The sequence below is a fragment of the Anopheles marshallii genome, chromosome 2, assembly GCF_943734725.1.
Source record: "Anopheles marshallii chromosome 2, idAnoMarsDA_429_01, whole genome shotgun sequence".
Taxonomy (NCBI): Eukaryota; Metazoa; Arthropoda; class Insecta; order Diptera; family Culicidae; genus Anopheles; species Anopheles marshallii.
The window spans coordinates 63358137-63374395 of NC_071326.1; the positions used below are offsets into that span (position 1 = coordinate 63358137).

The 16259-nt window shown below is 41.1% G+C and overlaps 7 protein-coding genes across 7 annotated transcripts; 4 read left to right on the forward strand and 3 right to left on the reverse strand.

Annotated features, from left to right (window-relative positions):
• Positions 1 to 431: 431 nt before the first annotated feature.
• LOC128718363 (pulmonary surfactant-associated protein D-like) lies at positions 432 to 875 on the reverse strand. The gene has a single exon (XM_053811991.1). It carries the CDS (start codon positions 873 to 875, stop codon positions 432 to 434), a length of 444 nt encoding a protein of 147 aa, XP_053667966.1.
• A 192-nt stretch (positions 876 to 1067) lies between these two features.
• Positions 1068 to 1598, forward strand: LOC128718364 (perlucin-like protein). The gene is made up of 2 exons (XM_053811992.1): positions 1068 to 1128; positions 1222 to 1598. The coding sequence occupies exons 1-2, from the start codon at positions 1068 to 1070 to the stop codon at positions 1596 to 1598; spliced, it is 438 nt and encodes a 145-aa protein (XP_053667967.1).
• Positions 1599 to 2708: 1110 nt separating this feature from the next.
• On the forward strand, positions 2709 to 3152 carry LOC128718365 (pulmonary surfactant-associated protein D-like). The gene has a single exon (XM_053811993.1). The coding sequence runs from the start codon at positions 2709 to 2711 to the stop codon at positions 3150 to 3152; it is 444 nt and encodes a 147-aa protein (XP_053667968.1).
• Positions 3153 to 6761: 3609 nt separating this feature from the next.
• Positions 6762 to 7286, reverse strand: LOC128718366 (perlucin-like protein). Its single transcript, XM_053811995.1, has 2 exons — positions 7226 to 7286; positions 6762 to 7138 (listed from the first exon to the last, which is right to left on the reverse strand). Exons 1-2 carry the CDS (start codon positions 7284 to 7286, stop codon positions 6762 to 6764), a joined length of 438 nt encoding a protein of 145 aa, XP_053667970.1.
• A 192-nt stretch (positions 7287 to 7478) lies between these two features.
• LOC128718367 (pulmonary surfactant-associated protein D-like) lies at positions 7479 to 7922 on the forward strand. Its single transcript, XM_053811996.1, has one exon. It carries the CDS (start codon positions 7479 to 7481, stop codon positions 7920 to 7922), a length of 444 nt encoding a protein of 147 aa, XP_053667971.1.
• Positions 7923 to 14905: 6983 nt separating this feature from the next.
• Positions 14906 to 15436, reverse strand: LOC128718368 (perlucin-like protein). Its single transcript, XM_053811997.1, has 2 exons — positions 15376 to 15436; positions 14906 to 15282 (listed from the first exon to the last, which is right to left on the reverse strand). The coding sequence occupies exons 1-2, from the start codon at positions 15434 to 15436 to the stop codon at positions 14906 to 14908; spliced, it is 438 nt and encodes a 145-aa protein (XP_053667972.1).
• A 192-nt stretch (positions 15437 to 15628) lies between these two features.
• On the forward strand, positions 15629 to 16072 carry LOC128718369 (pulmonary surfactant-associated protein D-like). Its single transcript, XM_053811998.1, has one exon. It carries the CDS (start codon positions 15629 to 15631, stop codon positions 16070 to 16072), a length of 444 nt encoding a protein of 147 aa, XP_053667973.1.
• Positions 16073 to 16259: the final 187 nt, after the last annotated feature.

Sequence of the window (16259 nt, forward strand, 5' to 3'; positions counted from 1 at the left end):
TGGAAATTGGACAGCTGCGTTAGTTTATAGTACCAAATATAAGAAAAAGGCGAAAAATTGGTCGAAAATTCCTTATTTTTCCATACAAGAAGTATGTTTTTAATTTATTGTATGTTTTCAAAAAGTCGCCTGCTTTGAAGAATAAATTGGAAGTGCATAGAAGGAAGTCAACTATGCAACTGTTATACTCCTGGATTCAACGTACGCAGAATTTCGAGATACGTGCGCTAGAATAGCGTATCTCTTTGTCAAATAAGACCATACCTACGTGTCCCGCGTGTCAAATGTCAAAACTAAGTTTCTCATGTTGTATAACATAATGATACCATCTTTAAGTATGATTTGTAATAATTGTTTTGTTTTTATTATCTGTTCCATTGTATCGCAATTGCAATCGCGCAACTAATAGCCCAAGAGCTCAACCAACTCGGCTAAATGGAATAGTATTCACATACATAAAAGTTGCGATTATCGCACGATTCATCGTTCCACCCTCCATCCTTGTGCATCGTCAGGCAGTTTTCCCCGCCGGCAGCCTTATTGTTTGGTTCTCCATCGGCGAAGTTAATATATCCGCTGCGATAGCCGACTGGTGTGTTCCTCGACATCCAAATCCATGATCCTTCCAAGCCCATGTCTGAGCCTGAGATCCACCAGGCGCCAGATGCACCAGACTTCTGGATTTGATCGGTCACGGCAAGATTCTGCACTGCCAACTCGATTGAGGCTAAGCTTCCTCCCTTCGCTAAGCACTGCTGCCAGGCTTCGAAAAAGGGTACTGCGGTGTTGTGGACGGTGTACCGAAGCGCATGTGTTGCGGGTAGACCCACGGCCACAAGGGCGACGACGATTGGAGCGATCAAATCTGTCTTCATCATGTGAAGCTACGATTAAACTCTATGCGTAAAGTACAATGCACCAAGAAGTCACCTCTCGTTTTTATAGCTTGAAAGCCCATTGCCCGGACAGCTGAGTAAACATTTGAAGTAGAGTATAAAAGTCTGCCTGTCGGTGTCGTTCTGTAGCAGATCGTTTTGCAAAGCACTACCTAAGCTAGAGAGACAACAATGGCGTTCAAGAGTTTGTGCTTACTACTGTGTTTGGCATTGTTTGCGACGGAAGCGCATGGTTAGCGTAACGAAAGCGAAAGTGTGACGCTTTCCACACAATAACTAATACTGATTCACGTTTCCTGTGTACCTTACACGTTCTCCTCCACAGGATACAAGGACTATGTGGCATACAAACGCGCTGTTAACTTCTTCCAAGCTTGGCAGCAATGTCGTCTCTTCGGCGGACATTTGGCTTCCATCGAGTCTGCAGAAGAAAACACGCGGGCTGAAGCTGCCATTATGGCGGCAGGAGATTTTAGCAAATATTGGGCCATTGGAGGCACTGATCTTGGGTCCGAAGGTAATTTCGTATGGATCGGGCTCAACAAAAAAACAACGTACACTAACTTTTACAAAGGCGAGCCCAACAATAACAATGGTGTGGAAAATTGTCTTGTGATGGGAGTCGCATCTTCGAGACAGTGGAATGATGTTGCTTGTGATTCTGTAGCTGGTGGGTTCGTATGTGCTTTCGTGCGTCAATAATAAGCATGTAGTTTGATTGCATGTTGCAACCTATAACAGTTGTAAAATATGTTTCTCTATGCCAAAAACAAATGCTCTGCTAACAGATCCGAAACCTTCCCGAAGTTAATCCGTGCAGTCTGAACCGATTTTGTTTCGTTGGTCTTAAGGACTACGATTTTGGGGGCTCATGAAACGTACAGAAGAGGCTGAGTCTTAATGCGATCTCATCAACTTACCCTCTCTTAGCAAATATAGCATATGCCTACATATGTGCGCCTACGTCGCCCCAGCATTGTAGAAGTCAGTATACCATAGAACCTATTGATGTTCATCAACGGACGCTTTGAGTTAATTGTCGGCTTAGCAGTGTTGGTAGTAGAGGGAGCTAAATCATGCTGCGGAATCGATTTCGTACCAAAAAATAATCATTTTAATTACAAAAATCGATAATACGACAAAGAGCCGTCATAATTTTGATAATAATTCAATGGTATTAAAATAAAATGAAGCATTTTTAAAATAAAACGAAGCATTTTTATTTGTAGTGGAAAGTCCTTCGATGTTAGAAATGATGGGTGATATATGGATGGTCACTGTCTGGGTTGGCACAGTAACTATAATGTCAGTGGAATGGAACAGATCATGGTAGCGAAATAATAATAACATCTATCATTCCAGGAGACAATCGAATTCGAGGTTTGAAGTTGAAGTAAAATAGCAGTGATAAATATACAAATGAATTTAAAATTTGATTTCAAATGGAAGTTCTGTTATGCTATCCTTGTATTTCGGTATATCTATTAGAAAATATATGTTATCAAATGCGTTTCTACTCGCGAGTTTTTTTTCTGGAGTACGATTTCCAAAATTTATTAAAACAAAATCCAGCTCTTCAAAATTGTTTATGAAGTAACCAATAATAAAAAAACTTAAAGCGCTTTGTTGTGAACAAAGTTTGCGGAGAAAAGGATCCTCCTACGTAAGTTAGGAAAGGAGAAGTAGAGCGTACGATAAATACGGAGTACGTTGGAGTCTGTGGCAAGGGCCAAAGGAACCTATAAAACCTATAAAAAACCTTGATAAAACCGATAAAACCTAAAACGTAGAGTTTAATCGTAGCTTCACATGATGAAGACAGGTTTGATCGCTCCAATCGTCGTCGCCCTTGTGGCCGTGGGTCTACCCGCAACACATGCGCTTCGGTACACCGTCCACAACACCGCAGTACCCTTTTTCGAAGCCTGGCAGCAGTGCTTAGCGAAGGGAGGAAGCTTAGCCTCAATCGAGTTGGCAGTGCAGAATCTTGCCGTGACCGATCAAATCCAGAAGTCTGGTGCATCTGGCGCCTGGTGGATCTCAGGCTCAGACATGGGCTTGGAAGGATCATGGATTTGGATGTCGAGGAACACACCAGTCGGCTATCGCAGCGGATATATTAACTTCGCCGATGGAGAACCAAACAATAAGGCTGCCGGCGGGGAAAACTGCCTGACGATGCACAAGGATGGAGGGTGGAACGATGAATCGTGCGATAATCGCAACTTTTATGTATGTGAATACTATTCCATTTAGCCGAGTTGGTTGAGCTCTTGGGCTAATAGTTGCGCGATTGCAATTGCGATACAATGGAACAGATAATAAAAACAAAACAATTATTACAAATCATACTTAAAGATGGTATCATTATGTTATACAACACGAGAAACTTAGTTTTGACATTTGACACGCGGGACACGTAGGTATGGTCTTATTTGACAAAGAGATACGCTATTCTAGCGCACGTATCTCGAAATTCTGCGTACGTTGAATCCAGGAGTATAACAGTTGCATAGTTGACTTCCTTCTATGCACTTCCAATTTATTCTTCAAAGCAGGCGACTTTTTGAAAACATACAATAAATTAAAAACATACTTCTTGTATGGAAAAATAAGGAATTTTCGACCAATTTTTCGCCTTTTTCTTATATTTGGTGCTATAAACTAACGCAGCTGTCCAATTTCCATCTATCAAAAACCGCCTATCTCCGTATCCACGTATATGAGGAACCGCGTGTCTCGGGGATTGCCTGTGGTTGACTGTTGCGAAAATTTGTATTATCAATTTGACGTCGTAGTGAGCTCTTGTAAAACACATGAACAAAAACTTCTAGCTTAGTATGATATCGTTAATATCCATTTACCTATTCTTTTCTTAGTGTAATCGCAATCTTCTTAACTTGTGTGTTGATCGATGACTAATGTCGTGTTGTGTGGGTCTGGCTTCTGACGAACGGATGAGAGAAATGATATAGAATGCACCCATTTCCGTAGGAGAGAAGCTTAAACAATCTGCGATAATGTCGTCTAGCTCCACTGATCGGTTGATATGCAGACGAATGGATGAGTGTTAAGGAATGTTGATATGATCACACGTGCAACGTAATTTGTTGTAATGATCTCCATCGCTCAAGATCCGTGTCCATCACTAGCTTTATTGCCAGGAAAGGCTAAGTCGTTTGCTCCTCAGCTATTATCCTATTAAATTCTCCACCTCCATATCAAAAGGCTTCCTTATTCCGAATTTTTCTATCCCTCGTCTAATCCACGACCATCTCTCCTTAGTATCGTTGCGTTCGTGTCTCGCTTCCCGATGTATTTTCCCTTGTTCTACAAGCTTAGGTTATGGTTCGTCTCATTGTTCTGTGAAACTTCAGTTGGCGTTACATTTTCGTATAAAGCCTTTTGATCTTAATTCAAAATTAATACGTGCTAAAGCTATAACAATACTGCGCCATTCCACACCACCAATCCCAATGCTTATTGTTTTAAAGGGTTTCTTAAGCATTCTGCGAATGTGCTCAGTCTAGTGTATAATTTCAAATTACAACGCAAAAGTATCTCAAAATATTCTCCCCATTCTTCCAATAAACTCCTACAGTTTGGTGTTTTGTGGAAAGTTTGCCCCAAAAGTCCCAGATCTGGTCCCAGAGAAGAGATCTACTAAATCATGGAAAAGTCCCAGATCAAGAATAGTCTCTTCCCAACCAAAGCAGATGTCGATTTGTGCAGAAAAATGCATTTGATTACTTAGCAGCAGTACGTTCTTCTTTTCCTAGAATTGCAATGCATAAAACGATTCGTGCAGATGATTAAATAATCAATATAGGGCAGAAACTGTAGTAGAATCGCTTACACGAAACGACCGGAGGAGGTTGACCTGTTTCAATGTACACCGTTGTCATTTACCTAGGTGCATACAGCCCGTTGTGCCATTTAAACAGATGGACCGCTTCCAATTGCATCTTTGTTCGTCTTTGTCAGAGATTTGGGAGTTCTCCTCTAAAGATGATTTCTCAAAACCGAAATTGGTCGACAAAAGACAAGTCTAACACCACGTTATAATCATTTTCGATCGCTAGAATAAGATTTTCATTTCTTTGCCAAACAATAAGCCTATACTTCCCGTGTTCATGCTGCAACTCTGTTGCCGATTGATGTTCTATCCAAAAATAAGTCGATAAACAGTATCGCATACGATGTGAGACCTGGCTTAAGGACATCCTAGTTATGGTTGCCTGTATGATCGTAACTCTGCTGACATCTATCAGTGCGATCGTAACCTTGCTAATAGTTCCTACACGTGATAAACGTGATCGTGTCCTGATTACTTGCCCAGCTTGCCTCTCAGTTTGCACTTGATAAAACCTATCAGTTTAATTTTAACTTTACTTGCTTATTTACCAGGCGCTTCGCAGTCTTTGTCTGCTGCAGAAGTCCTTTAAACCGCTCACGGTCAAGCGCCCGTCGTCTGCTAATCCATTACTCGGCCTTTCTGGCGGATCCTTTAACGCCATCAATCCTTCTTTATTTGGTGGACGACTTAAAAGAACTTTGCGGAAGAGGTCGTCCAGTATCATTTTAATGACGCCCTTGGTATATACCCTCGATATCTACATGAGAGCAATAAACATAGCGAGACACAATTTACTCTACTTACCAATGGGAATGCGCTCTTGTCCACTTTGTTCTTTAGTTAACTTCGGCGCTTGTTGCATTCTGTTGTTTGATTTCAGTTTTATGCCATACTATGCTCATGGCTTATCATTCTACTTAGCATGTGGCTACTACCACTATTAGGCGAATCGAAAATATTCTTCGTATCGTGCCAGTCCTTTGGCCCTTGCCACATAGTCCAACGTACTCCGTGTTTATCGTACGCTCTACTTCTCCTATCCTAACTTACGTAGGAGGATCCTTTTCTCCGCAAACTTTGTTCACAACAAAGCGCTTAAAGCTTTTTTATTATCGGTTACTTCATAAACAATTTTGAAGAGCTGGATTTTGTTTTAATAGATTTTGGAAATCGTACTCCAGAAAAAAACTCGCGAGTACAAACGCATTTGATAACATATATTTTCTAATAGATATACCGAAATACAAGGATAGCATAACAGAACTTCCATTTGAAATCAAATTTTAAATTCATTTGTATATTTATCACTGCAATTTACTTCAACTTCAAACCTCGAATTCGATTGTCTCCTGGAATGATAGATGTTATTATTATTTCACTACCATGATCTGTTCCATTCCACTGACATTATAGTTACTGTGCCAACCCAGACAGTGACCATCCATATATCACCCATCATTTCTAACATCGAAGGACTTTCCACTACAAATAAAAATGCTTCGTTTTATTTTAAAAATGCTTCATTTTATTTTAATACCATTGAATTATTATCAAAATTATGACGGCTCTTTGTCGTATTATCGATTTTTCTAATTAAAATGATTATTTTTTGGTACGAAATCGATTCCGCAGCATGATTTAGCTCCCTCTACTACCAACACTGCTAAGCCGACAATTAACTCAAAGCGTCCGTTGATGAACATCAATAGGTTCTATGGTATACTGACTTCTACAATGCTGGGGCGACGTAGGCGCACATATGTAGGCATATGCTATATTTGCTAAGAGAGGGTAAGTTGATGAGATCGCATTAAGACTCAGCCTCTTCTGTACGTTTCATGAGCCCCCAAAATCGTAGTCCTTAAGACCAACGAAACAAAATCGGTTCAGACTGCACGGATTAACTTCGGGAAGGTTTCGGATCTGTTAGCAGAGCATTTGTTTTTGGCATAGAGAAACATATTTTACAACTGTTATAGGTTGCAACATGCAATCAAACTACATGCTTATTATTGACGCACGAAAGCACACACGAACCCACCAGCTACAGAATCACAAGCAACATCATTCCACTGTCTCGAAGATGCGACTCCCATCACAAGACAATTTTCCACACCATTGTTATTGTTGGGCTCGCCTTTGTAAAAGTTAGTGTACGTTGTTTTTTTGTTGAGCCCGATCCATACGAAATTACCTTCGGACCCAAGATCAGTGCCTCCAATGGCCCAATATTTGCTAAAATCTCCTGCCGCCATAATGGCAGCTTCAGCCCGCGTGTTTTCTTCTGCAGACTCGATGGAAGCCAAATGTCCGCCGAAGAGACGACATTGCTGCCAAGCTTGGAAGAAGTTAACAGCGCGTTTGTATGCCACATAGTCCTTGTATCCTGTGGAGGAGAACGTGTAAGGTACACAGGAAACGTGAATCAGTATTAGTTATTGTGTGGAAAGCGTCATACTTTCGTTACGCTAACCATGCGCTTCCGTCGCAAACAACGCCAAACACAGTAGTAAGCACAAACTCTTGAACGCCATTGTTGTCTCTCTAGCTTAGGTAGTGCTTTGCAAAACGATTTGCTACAGAACGACACCGACAGGCAGACTTTTATACTCTACTTCAAATGTTTACTCAGCTGTCCGGGCAATGGGCTTTCAAGCTATAAAAACGAGAGGTGACTTCTTGGTGCATTGTACTTTACGCATAGAGTTTAATCGTAGCTTCACATGATGAAGACAGATTTGATCGCTCCAATCGTCGTCGCCCTTGTGGCCGTGGGTCTACCCGCAACACATGCGCTTCGGTACACCGTCCACAACACCGCAGTACCCTTTTTCGAAGCCTGGCAGCAGTGCTTAGCGAAGGGAGGAAGCTTAGCCTCAATCGAGTTGGCAGTGCAGAATCTTGCCGTGACCGATCAAATCCAGAAGTCTGGTGCATCTGGCGCCTGGTGGATCTCAGGCTCAGACATGGGCTTGGAAGGATCATGGATTTGGATGTCGAGGAACACACCAGTCGGCTATCGCAGCGGATATATTAACTTCGCCGATGGAGAACCAAACAATAAGGCTGCCGGCGGGGAAAACTGCCTGACGATGCACAAGGATGGAGGGTGGAACGATGAATCGTGCGATAATCGCAACTTTTATGTATGTGAATACTATTCCATTTAGCCGAGTTGGTTGAGCTCTTGGGCTAATAGTTGCGCGATTGCAATTGCGATACAATGGAACAGATAATAAAAACAAAACAATTATTACAAATCATACTTAAAGATGGTATCATTATGTTATACAACATGAGAAACTTAGTTTTGACATTTGACACGCGGGACACGTAGGTATGGTCTTATTTGACAAAGAGATACGATATTCTAGCGAACGTATCTCGAAATTCTGCGTACGTTGAATCCAGGAGTATAACAGTTGCATAGTTGACTTCCTTCTATGCACTTCCAATTTATTCTTCAAAGCAGGCGACTTTTTGAAAACATACAATAAATTAAAAACATACTTCTTGTATGGAAAAATAAGGAATTTTCGACCAATTTTTCGCCTTTTTCTTATATTTGGTGCTATAAACTAACGCAGCTGTCCAATTTCCATTTATCAAAAACCGCCTATCTCCGAATCCACGTATATAAGGAACCGCGTGTCTCAGGGATTGCCTGTGGTTGACTGTTGCGAAAATTTGTATTATCAATTTGACGTCGTAGTGAGCTCTTGTAAAACACATGAACAAAAACTTGTAGCTTAGTATGATATCGTTAATATCCATTTACCTGTTCTTTTCTTAGTGTAATCGCAATCTTCTTAACATGTGTCCTGTTATATCTTATGTCATCTCGTTTATTTATTCCTTTACCTCTGACCCCTACTCAAAGTGAGGAGGGATGTTGGCTTTCGGAGAGTCGAGCTGCGAGAATGCGTCTTCTTCCATAGGGGACCTGCGTTGATCGATGACTAATGTCGTGTTGTGTGGGGCTGGCTTCTGTCGAACGGATGAGAGAAATGATATAGAATGCACCCATTTCCGTAGGAGAGAAGCTCCAACAATCTGCGATAATGTCGTCTAGCTCCACTGATCGGTTGATATGCAGACGAACGGATGAGTGTTAAGGAATGTTGATATGATCACACGTGCAACGTAATTTGTTGTAATGATCTTCATGGCTCAAGATCCGTGTCCATCACTAGCTTTATTGCCAGGAAAGGCTAAGTCGTTTGCTCCTAAGCTATTATCCTATTAAATTCTCCACCTCCATATCAAAAGGCTTCCTTATTCCGAATTTTTCTATCCCTCGTCTAATCCACGACCATCTCTCCTTAGTATCGTTGCGTTCGTGTCTCGCTTCCCGATGTATTTTCCCTTGTTCTACAAGCTTAGGTTATGGTTCGTCTCATTGTTCTGTGAAACTTCAGTTGGCGTTACATTTTCGTATAAAGCCTTTTGATCTTAATTCAAAATTAATACGTGCTAAAGCTATAACAATACTGCGCCATTCCACACCACCAATCCCAATGCTTATTGTTTTAAAGGGTTTCTTAAGCATTCTGCGAATGTGCTCAGTCTAGTGTATAATTTCAAATTACAACGCAAAAGTATCTCAAAATATTCTCCCCATTCTTCCAATAAACTCCTACAGTTTGGTGTTCTGTGGAAAAGTTTGCCCCAAAAGTCCCAGATCTGGTCCCAGAGAAGAGATCTACTAAATCATGGAAAAGTCCCAGATCAAGAATAGTCTCTTCCCAACCAAAGCAGCTGTCGATTTGTGCAGAAAAATGCATTTGATTACTTAGCAGCAGTACGTTCTTCTTTTCCTAGAATTGCAATGCATAAAACGACTCGTGCAGATGATTAAATAATCAATATAGGGCAGAAACTGTAGTAGAATCGCTTACACGAAACGACCGGAGGAGGTTGACCTGTTTCAATGTACACCGTTGTCATTTACCTAGGTGCATACAGCCCGTTGTGCCATTTAAACAGATGGACCGCTTCCAATTGCATCTTTGTTCGTCTTTGTCAGAGATTTGGAAGTTCTCCTCTAAAGATGATTTCTCAAAACCGAAATTGGTCGACAAAAGACAAGTCTAACACCACGTTATAATCATTTTCGATCGCTAGAATAAGATTTTCATTTCTTTGCCAAACAATAAGCCTATACTTCCCGTGTTCATGCTGCAACTCTGTTGCCGATTGATGTTCTATCCAAAAATAAGTCGATAAACAGTATCGCATACGATGTGAGACCTGGCTTAAGGACATCCTAGTTATGGTTGCCTGTATGATCGTAACTCTGCTGACATCTATCAGTGCGATCGTAACCTTGCTAATAGTTCCTACACGTGATAAACGTGATCGTGTCCTGATTACTTGCCCAGCTTGCCTCTCAGTTCGCACTTGATAAAACCTATCAGTTTAATTTTAACTTTACTTGCATACTTACCAGGCGCTTCGCAGTCTTTGTCTGCTGCAAGAGTCCTTTAAACCGCCCACGGTCGAGCGCCCGTCGTCTGCCAATCCATTACTCGGCCTTTCTGGCGGATCCTTTAACGCCATCAATCCTTCTTTATTTGGTGGACGACTTAAAAGAACTTTGCGGAAGGGGTCGTCCAGTATCATTTTAAAGACGCCCTAGTTATATACCCTCGATATCTACATGAGAGCAATAAACATAGCGAGACACAATTTACTCTACTTACCAAAGGGAATACTCTCTTGTCCACTCTTTGTTCTTTAGTTAACTTCGGCACTTGTTGCATTCTGTTGTTCGATTTCAGTTTTATGCCATACTATGCTCATGGCTTATCATTCTACTTAGCATGTGGCTACTACCGCTGTTAGGCGAATCGGAAATATTCTTTGTATCGTGCCAGTCCTTTGGCCCTTGCCACAGACTCCAACGTACTCCGTGTTTATCGTACGCTCTACTTCTCCTATCCCAACTTACGTAGGAGGATCCTTTTCTCCGCAAACTTTGTTCACAACAAAGCGCTTAAAGCTTTTTTATTATCGGTTACTTCATAAACAATTTTGAAGAGCTGGATTTTGTTTTAATAGATTTTGGAAATCGTACTCCAGAAAAAAAACTCGCGAGTAGAAACGCATTTGATAACATATATTTTCTAATAGATATACCGAAATACAAGGATAGCATAACAGAACTTCCATTTGAAATCAAATTTTAAATTCATTTGTATATTTATCACTGCATTTTACTTCAACTTCAAACCTCGAATTCGATTGTCTCCTGGAATGATAGATGTTATTATTATTTCACTACCATGATCTGTTCCATTCCACTGACATTATAGTTACTGTGCCAACCCAGACAGTGACCATCCATATATCACCCATCATTTCTATCATCGAAGGACTTTCCACTACAAATAAAAATGCTTCGTTTTATTTCAAAAATGCTTCATTTTATTTTAATACCATTGAATTATTATCAAAATTATGACGGCTCTTTGTCGTATTATCGATTTTTGTAATTAAAATGATTATTTTTTGGTACGAAATCGATTCCGCAGCATGATTTAGCTCCCTCTACTACCAACACTGCTAAGCCGACAATTAACTCAAAGCGTCCGTTGATGAACATCAATAGGTTCTATGGTATACTGACTTCTACAATGCTGGGGCGACGTAGGCGCACATATGTAGGCATATGCTATATTTGCTAAGAGAGGGTAAGTTGATGAGATCGCATTAAGACTCAGCCTCTTCTGTACGTTTCATGAGCCCCCAAAATCGTAGTCCTTAAGACCAACGAAACAAAATCGGTTCAGACTGCACGGATTAACTTCGGGAAGGTTTCGGATCTGTTAGCAGAGCATTTCCATCTATCAAAAACCGCCTATCTCCGTATCCACGTATATGAGGAACCGCGTGTCTCGGGGATTGCCTGTGGTTGACTGTTGCGAAAATTTCTATTATCAATTTGACGTCGTAGTGAGCTCTTGTAAAACACATGAACAAAAACTTGTAGCTTAGTATGATATCGTTAATATCCATTTACCTGTTCTTTTCTTAGTGTAATCGCAATCTTCTTAACTTGTGTCCTGTTATATCTTATGTCATCTCGTTTATTTATTCCTTTACCTCTGACCCCTACTCAAAGTGAGGAAGGATGTTGGCTTTCGGAGAGTCGAGCTGCGAGAATGCGTCTTCTTCCATAGGGGACCTGCGTTGATCGACGACTAATGTCGTGTTGTGTGGGGCTGGCTTCTGTCGAACGGATGAGAGAAATGATATAGAATGCACCCATTTCCGTAGGAGAGAAGCTCCAACAATCTGCGATAATGTCGTCTAGCTCCACTGATCGGTTGATATGCAGACGAACGGATGAGTGTTAAGGAATGTTGATATGATCACACGTGCAAGGTAATTTGTTGTAATGATCTCCATCGCTCAAGATCCGTGTCCATCACTAGCTTTATTGCCAGGAAAGGCTAAGTCGTTTGCTCCTCAGCTATTATCCCATTAAATTCTCCACCTCCATATCAAAAGGCTTCCTTATTCCGAATTTTTCTATCCCTCGTCTAATCCACGACCATCTCTCCTTAGTATCGTTGCGTTCGTGTCTCGCTTCCCGATGTATTTTCCCTTGTTCTACAAGCTTAGGTTATGGTTCGTCTCATTGTTCTGTGAAACTTCAGTTGGCGTTACATTTTCGTATAAAGCCTTTTGATCTTAATTCAAAATTAATACGTGCTAAAGCTATAACAATACTGCGCCATTCCACACCACCAATCCCAATGCTTATTGTTTTAAAGGGTTTCTTAAGCATTCTGCGAATGTGCTCAGTCTAGTGTATAATTTCAAATTACAACGCAAAAGTATCTCAAAATATTCTCCCCATTCTTCCAATAAACTCCTACAGTTTGGTGTTTTGTGGAAATGTTTGCCCCAAAAGTCCCAGATCTGGTCCCAGAGAAGAGATCTACTAAATCATGGAAAAGTCCCAGATCAAGAATAGTCTCTTCCCAACCAAAGCAGATGTCGATTTGTGCAGAAAAATGCATTTGATTACTTAGCAGCAGTACGTTCTTCTTTTCCTAGAATTGCAATGCATAAAACGACTCGTGCAGATGATTAAATAATCAATATAGGGCAGAAACTGTAGTAGAATCGCTTACACGAAACGACCGGAGGAGGTTGACCTGTTTCAATGTACACCGTTGTCATTTACCTAGGTGCATACAGCCCGTTGTGCCATTTAAACAGATGGACCGCTTCCAATTGCATCTTTGTTCGTCTTTGTCAGAGATTTGGGAGTTCTCCTCTAAAGATGATTTCTCAAAACCGAAATTGGTCGACAAAAGACAAGTCTAACACCACGTTATAATCATTTTCGATCGCTAGAATAAGATTTTCATTTCTTTGCCAAACAATAAGCCTATACTTCCCGTGTTCATGCTGCAACTCTGTTGCCGATTGATGTTCTATCCAAAAATAAGTCGATAAACAGTATCGCATACGATGTGAGACCTGGCTTAAGGACATCCTAGTTATGGTTGCCTGTATGATCGTAACTCTGCTGACATCTATCAGTGCGATCGTAACCTTGCTAATAGTTCCTACACGTGATAAACGTGATCGTGTCCTGATTACTTGCCCAGCTTGCCTCTCAGTTCGCACTTGATAAAACCTATCAGTTTAATTTTAACTTTACTTGCATACTTACCAGGCGCTTCGCAGTCTTTGTCTGCTGCAAGAGTCCTTTAAACCGCCCACGGTCGAGCGCCCGTCGTCTGCCAATCCATTACTCGGCCTTTCTGGCGGATCCTTTAACGCCATCAATCCTTCTTTATTTGGTGGACGACTTAAAAGAACTTTGCGGAAGGGGTCGTCCAGTATCATTTTAAAGACGCCCTAGTTATATACCCTCGATATCTACATGAGAGCAATAAACATAGCGAGACACAATTTACTCTACTTACCAAAGGGAATACTCTCTTGTCCACTCTTTGTTCTTTAGTTAACTTCGGCACTTGTTGCATTCTGTTGTTCGATTTCAGTTTTATGCCATACTATGCTCATGGCTTATCATTCTACTTAGCATGTGGCTACTACCGCTGTTAGGCGAATCGGAAATATTCTTTGTATCGTGCCAGTCCTTTGGCCCTTGCCACAGACTCCAACGTACTCCGTGTTTATCGTACGCTCTACTTCTCCTATCCCAACTTACGTAGGAGGATCCTTTTCTCCGCAAACTTTGTTCACAACAAAGCGCTTAAAGCTTTTTTATTATCGGTTACTTCATAAACAATTTTGAAGAGCTGGATTTTGTTTTAATAGATTTTGGAAATCGTACTCCAGAAAAAAAACTCGCGAGTAGAAACGCATTTGATAACATATATTTTCTAATAGATATACCGAAATACAAGGATAGCATAACAGAACTTCCATTTGAAATCAAATTTTAAATTCATTTGTATATTTATCACTGCATTTTACTTCAACTTCAAACCTCGAATTCGATTGTCTCCTGGAATGATAGATGTTATTATTATTTCACTACCATGATCTGTTCCATTCCACTGACATTATAGTTACTGTGCCAACCCAGACAGTGACCATCCATATATCACCCATCATTTCTATCATCGAAGGACTTTCCACTACAAATAAAAATGCTTCGTTTTATTTTAAAAATGCTTCATTTTATTTTAATACCATTGAATTATTATCAAAATTATGACGGCTCTTTGTCGTATTATCGATTTTTGTAATTAAAATGATTATTTTTTGGTACGAAATCGATTCCGCAGCATGATTTAGCTCCCTCTACTACCAACACTGCTAAGCCGACAATTAACTCAAAGCGTCCGTTGATGAACATCAATAGGTTCTATGGTATACTGACTTCTACAATGCTGGGGCGACGTAGGCGCACATATGTAGGCATATGCTATATTTGCTAAGAGAGGGTAAGTTGATGAGATCGCATTAAGACTCAGCCTCTTCTGTACGTTTCATGAGCCCCCAAAATCGTAGTCCTTAAGACCAACGAAACAAAATCGGTTCAGACTGCACGGATTAACTTCGGGAAGGTTTCGGATCTGTTAGCAGAGCATTTGTTTTTGGCATAGAGAAACATATTTTACAACTGTTATAGGTTGCAACATGCAATCAAACTACATGCTTATTATTGACGCACGAAAGCACATACGAACCCACCAGCTACAGAATCACAAGCAACATCATTCCACTGTCTCGAAGATGCGACTCCCATCACAAGACAATTTTCCACACCATTGTTATTGTTGGGCTCGCCTTTGTAAAAGTTAGTGTACGTTGTTTTTTTGTTGAGCCCGATCCATACGAAATTACCTTCGGACCCAAGATCAGTGCCTCCAATGGCCCAATATTTGCTAAAATCTCCTGCCGCCATAATGGCAGCTTCAGCCCGCGTGTTTTCTTCTGCAGACTCGATGGAAGCCAAATGTCCGCCGAAGAGACGACATTGCTGCCAAGCTTGGAAGAAGTTAACAGCGCGTTTGTATGCCACATAGTCCTTGTATCCTGTGGAGGAGAACGTGTAAGGTACACAGGAAACGTGAATCAGTATTAGTTATTGTGTGGAAAGCGTCACACTTTCGCTTTCGTTACGCTAACCATGCGCTTCCGTCGCAAACAACGCCAAACACAGTAGTAAGCACAAACTCTTGAACGCCATTGTTGTCTCTCTAGCTTAGGTAGTGCTTTGCAAAACGATCTGCTACAGAACGACACCGACAGGCAGACTTTTATACTCTACTTCAAATGTTTACTCAGCTGTCCGGACAATGGGCTTTCAAGCTATAAAAACGAGAGGTGACTTCTTGGTGCATTGTACTTTACGCATAGAGTTTAATCGTAGCTTCACATGATGAAGACAGATTTGATCGCTCCAATCGTCGTCGCCCTTGTGGCCGTGGGTCTACCCGCAACACATGCGCTTCGGTACACCGTCCACAACACCGCAGTACCCTTTTTCGAAGCCTGGCAGCAGTGCTTAGCGAAGGGAGGAAGCTTAGCCTCAATCGAGTTGGCAGTGCAGAATCTTGCCGTGACCGATCAAATCCAGAAGTCTGGTGCATCTGGCGCCTGGTGGATCTCAGGCTCAGACATGGGCTTGGAAGGATCATGGATTTGGATGTCGAGGAACACACCAGTCGGCTATCGCAGCGGATATATTAACTTCGCCGATGGAGAACCAAACAATAAGGCTGCCGGCGGGGAAAACTGCCTGACGATGCACAAGGATGGAGGGTGGAACGATGAATCGTGCGATAATCGCAACTTTTATGTATGTGAATACTATTCCATTTAGCCGAGTTGGTTGAGCTCTTGGGCTATTAGTTGCGCGATTGCAATTGCGATACAATGGAACAGATAATAAAAACAAAACAATTATTACAAAACATACTTAAAGATGGTATCATTATGTTATACAACATGAGAAACTTAGTTTTGACATTTGACACGCGGGACACGTAGGTATGGTCTTATTAGACAAA

Coding starts and splice junctions, on each gene's coding strand:
- LOC128718363 (XM_053811991.1), bottom strand. CDS start 875: ATGAAGACAGATTTGATCGCTCCAATCGTCGTCGCCCTTGTGGCCGTG.
- LOC128718364 (XM_053811992.1), top strand. CDS start 1,068: ATGGCGTTCAAGAGTTTGTGCTTACTACTGTGTTTGGCATTGTTTGCG. Junction 1,129..1,221: donor GTTTGCGACGGAAGCGCATG/GTTAGCGTAACG, acceptor TCTCCTCCACAG/GATACAAGGACTATGTGGCA.
- LOC128718365 (XM_053811993.1), top strand. CDS start 2,709: ATGAAGACAGGTTTGATCGCTCCAATCGTCGTCGCCCTTGTGGCCGTG.
- LOC128718366 (XM_053811995.1), bottom strand. CDS start 7,286: ATGGCGTTCAAGAGTTTGTGCTTACTACTGTGTTTGGCGTTGTTTGCG. Junction 7,139..7,225: donor GTTTGCGACGGAAGCGCATG/GTTAGCGTAACG, acceptor TCTCCTCCACAG/GATACAAGGACTATGTGGCA.
- LOC128718367 (XM_053811996.1), top strand. CDS start 7,479: ATGAAGACAGATTTGATCGCTCCAATCGTCGTCGCCCTTGTGGCCGTG.
- LOC128718368 (XM_053811997.1), bottom strand. CDS start 15,436: ATGGCGTTCAAGAGTTTGTGCTTACTACTGTGTTTGGCGTTGTTTGCG. Junction 15,283..15,375: donor GTTTGCGACGGAAGCGCATG/GTTAGCGTAACG, acceptor TCTCCTCCACAG/GATACAAGGACTATGTGGCA.
- LOC128718369 (XM_053811998.1), top strand. CDS start 15,629: ATGAAGACAGATTTGATCGCTCCAATCGTCGTCGCCCTTGTGGCCGTG.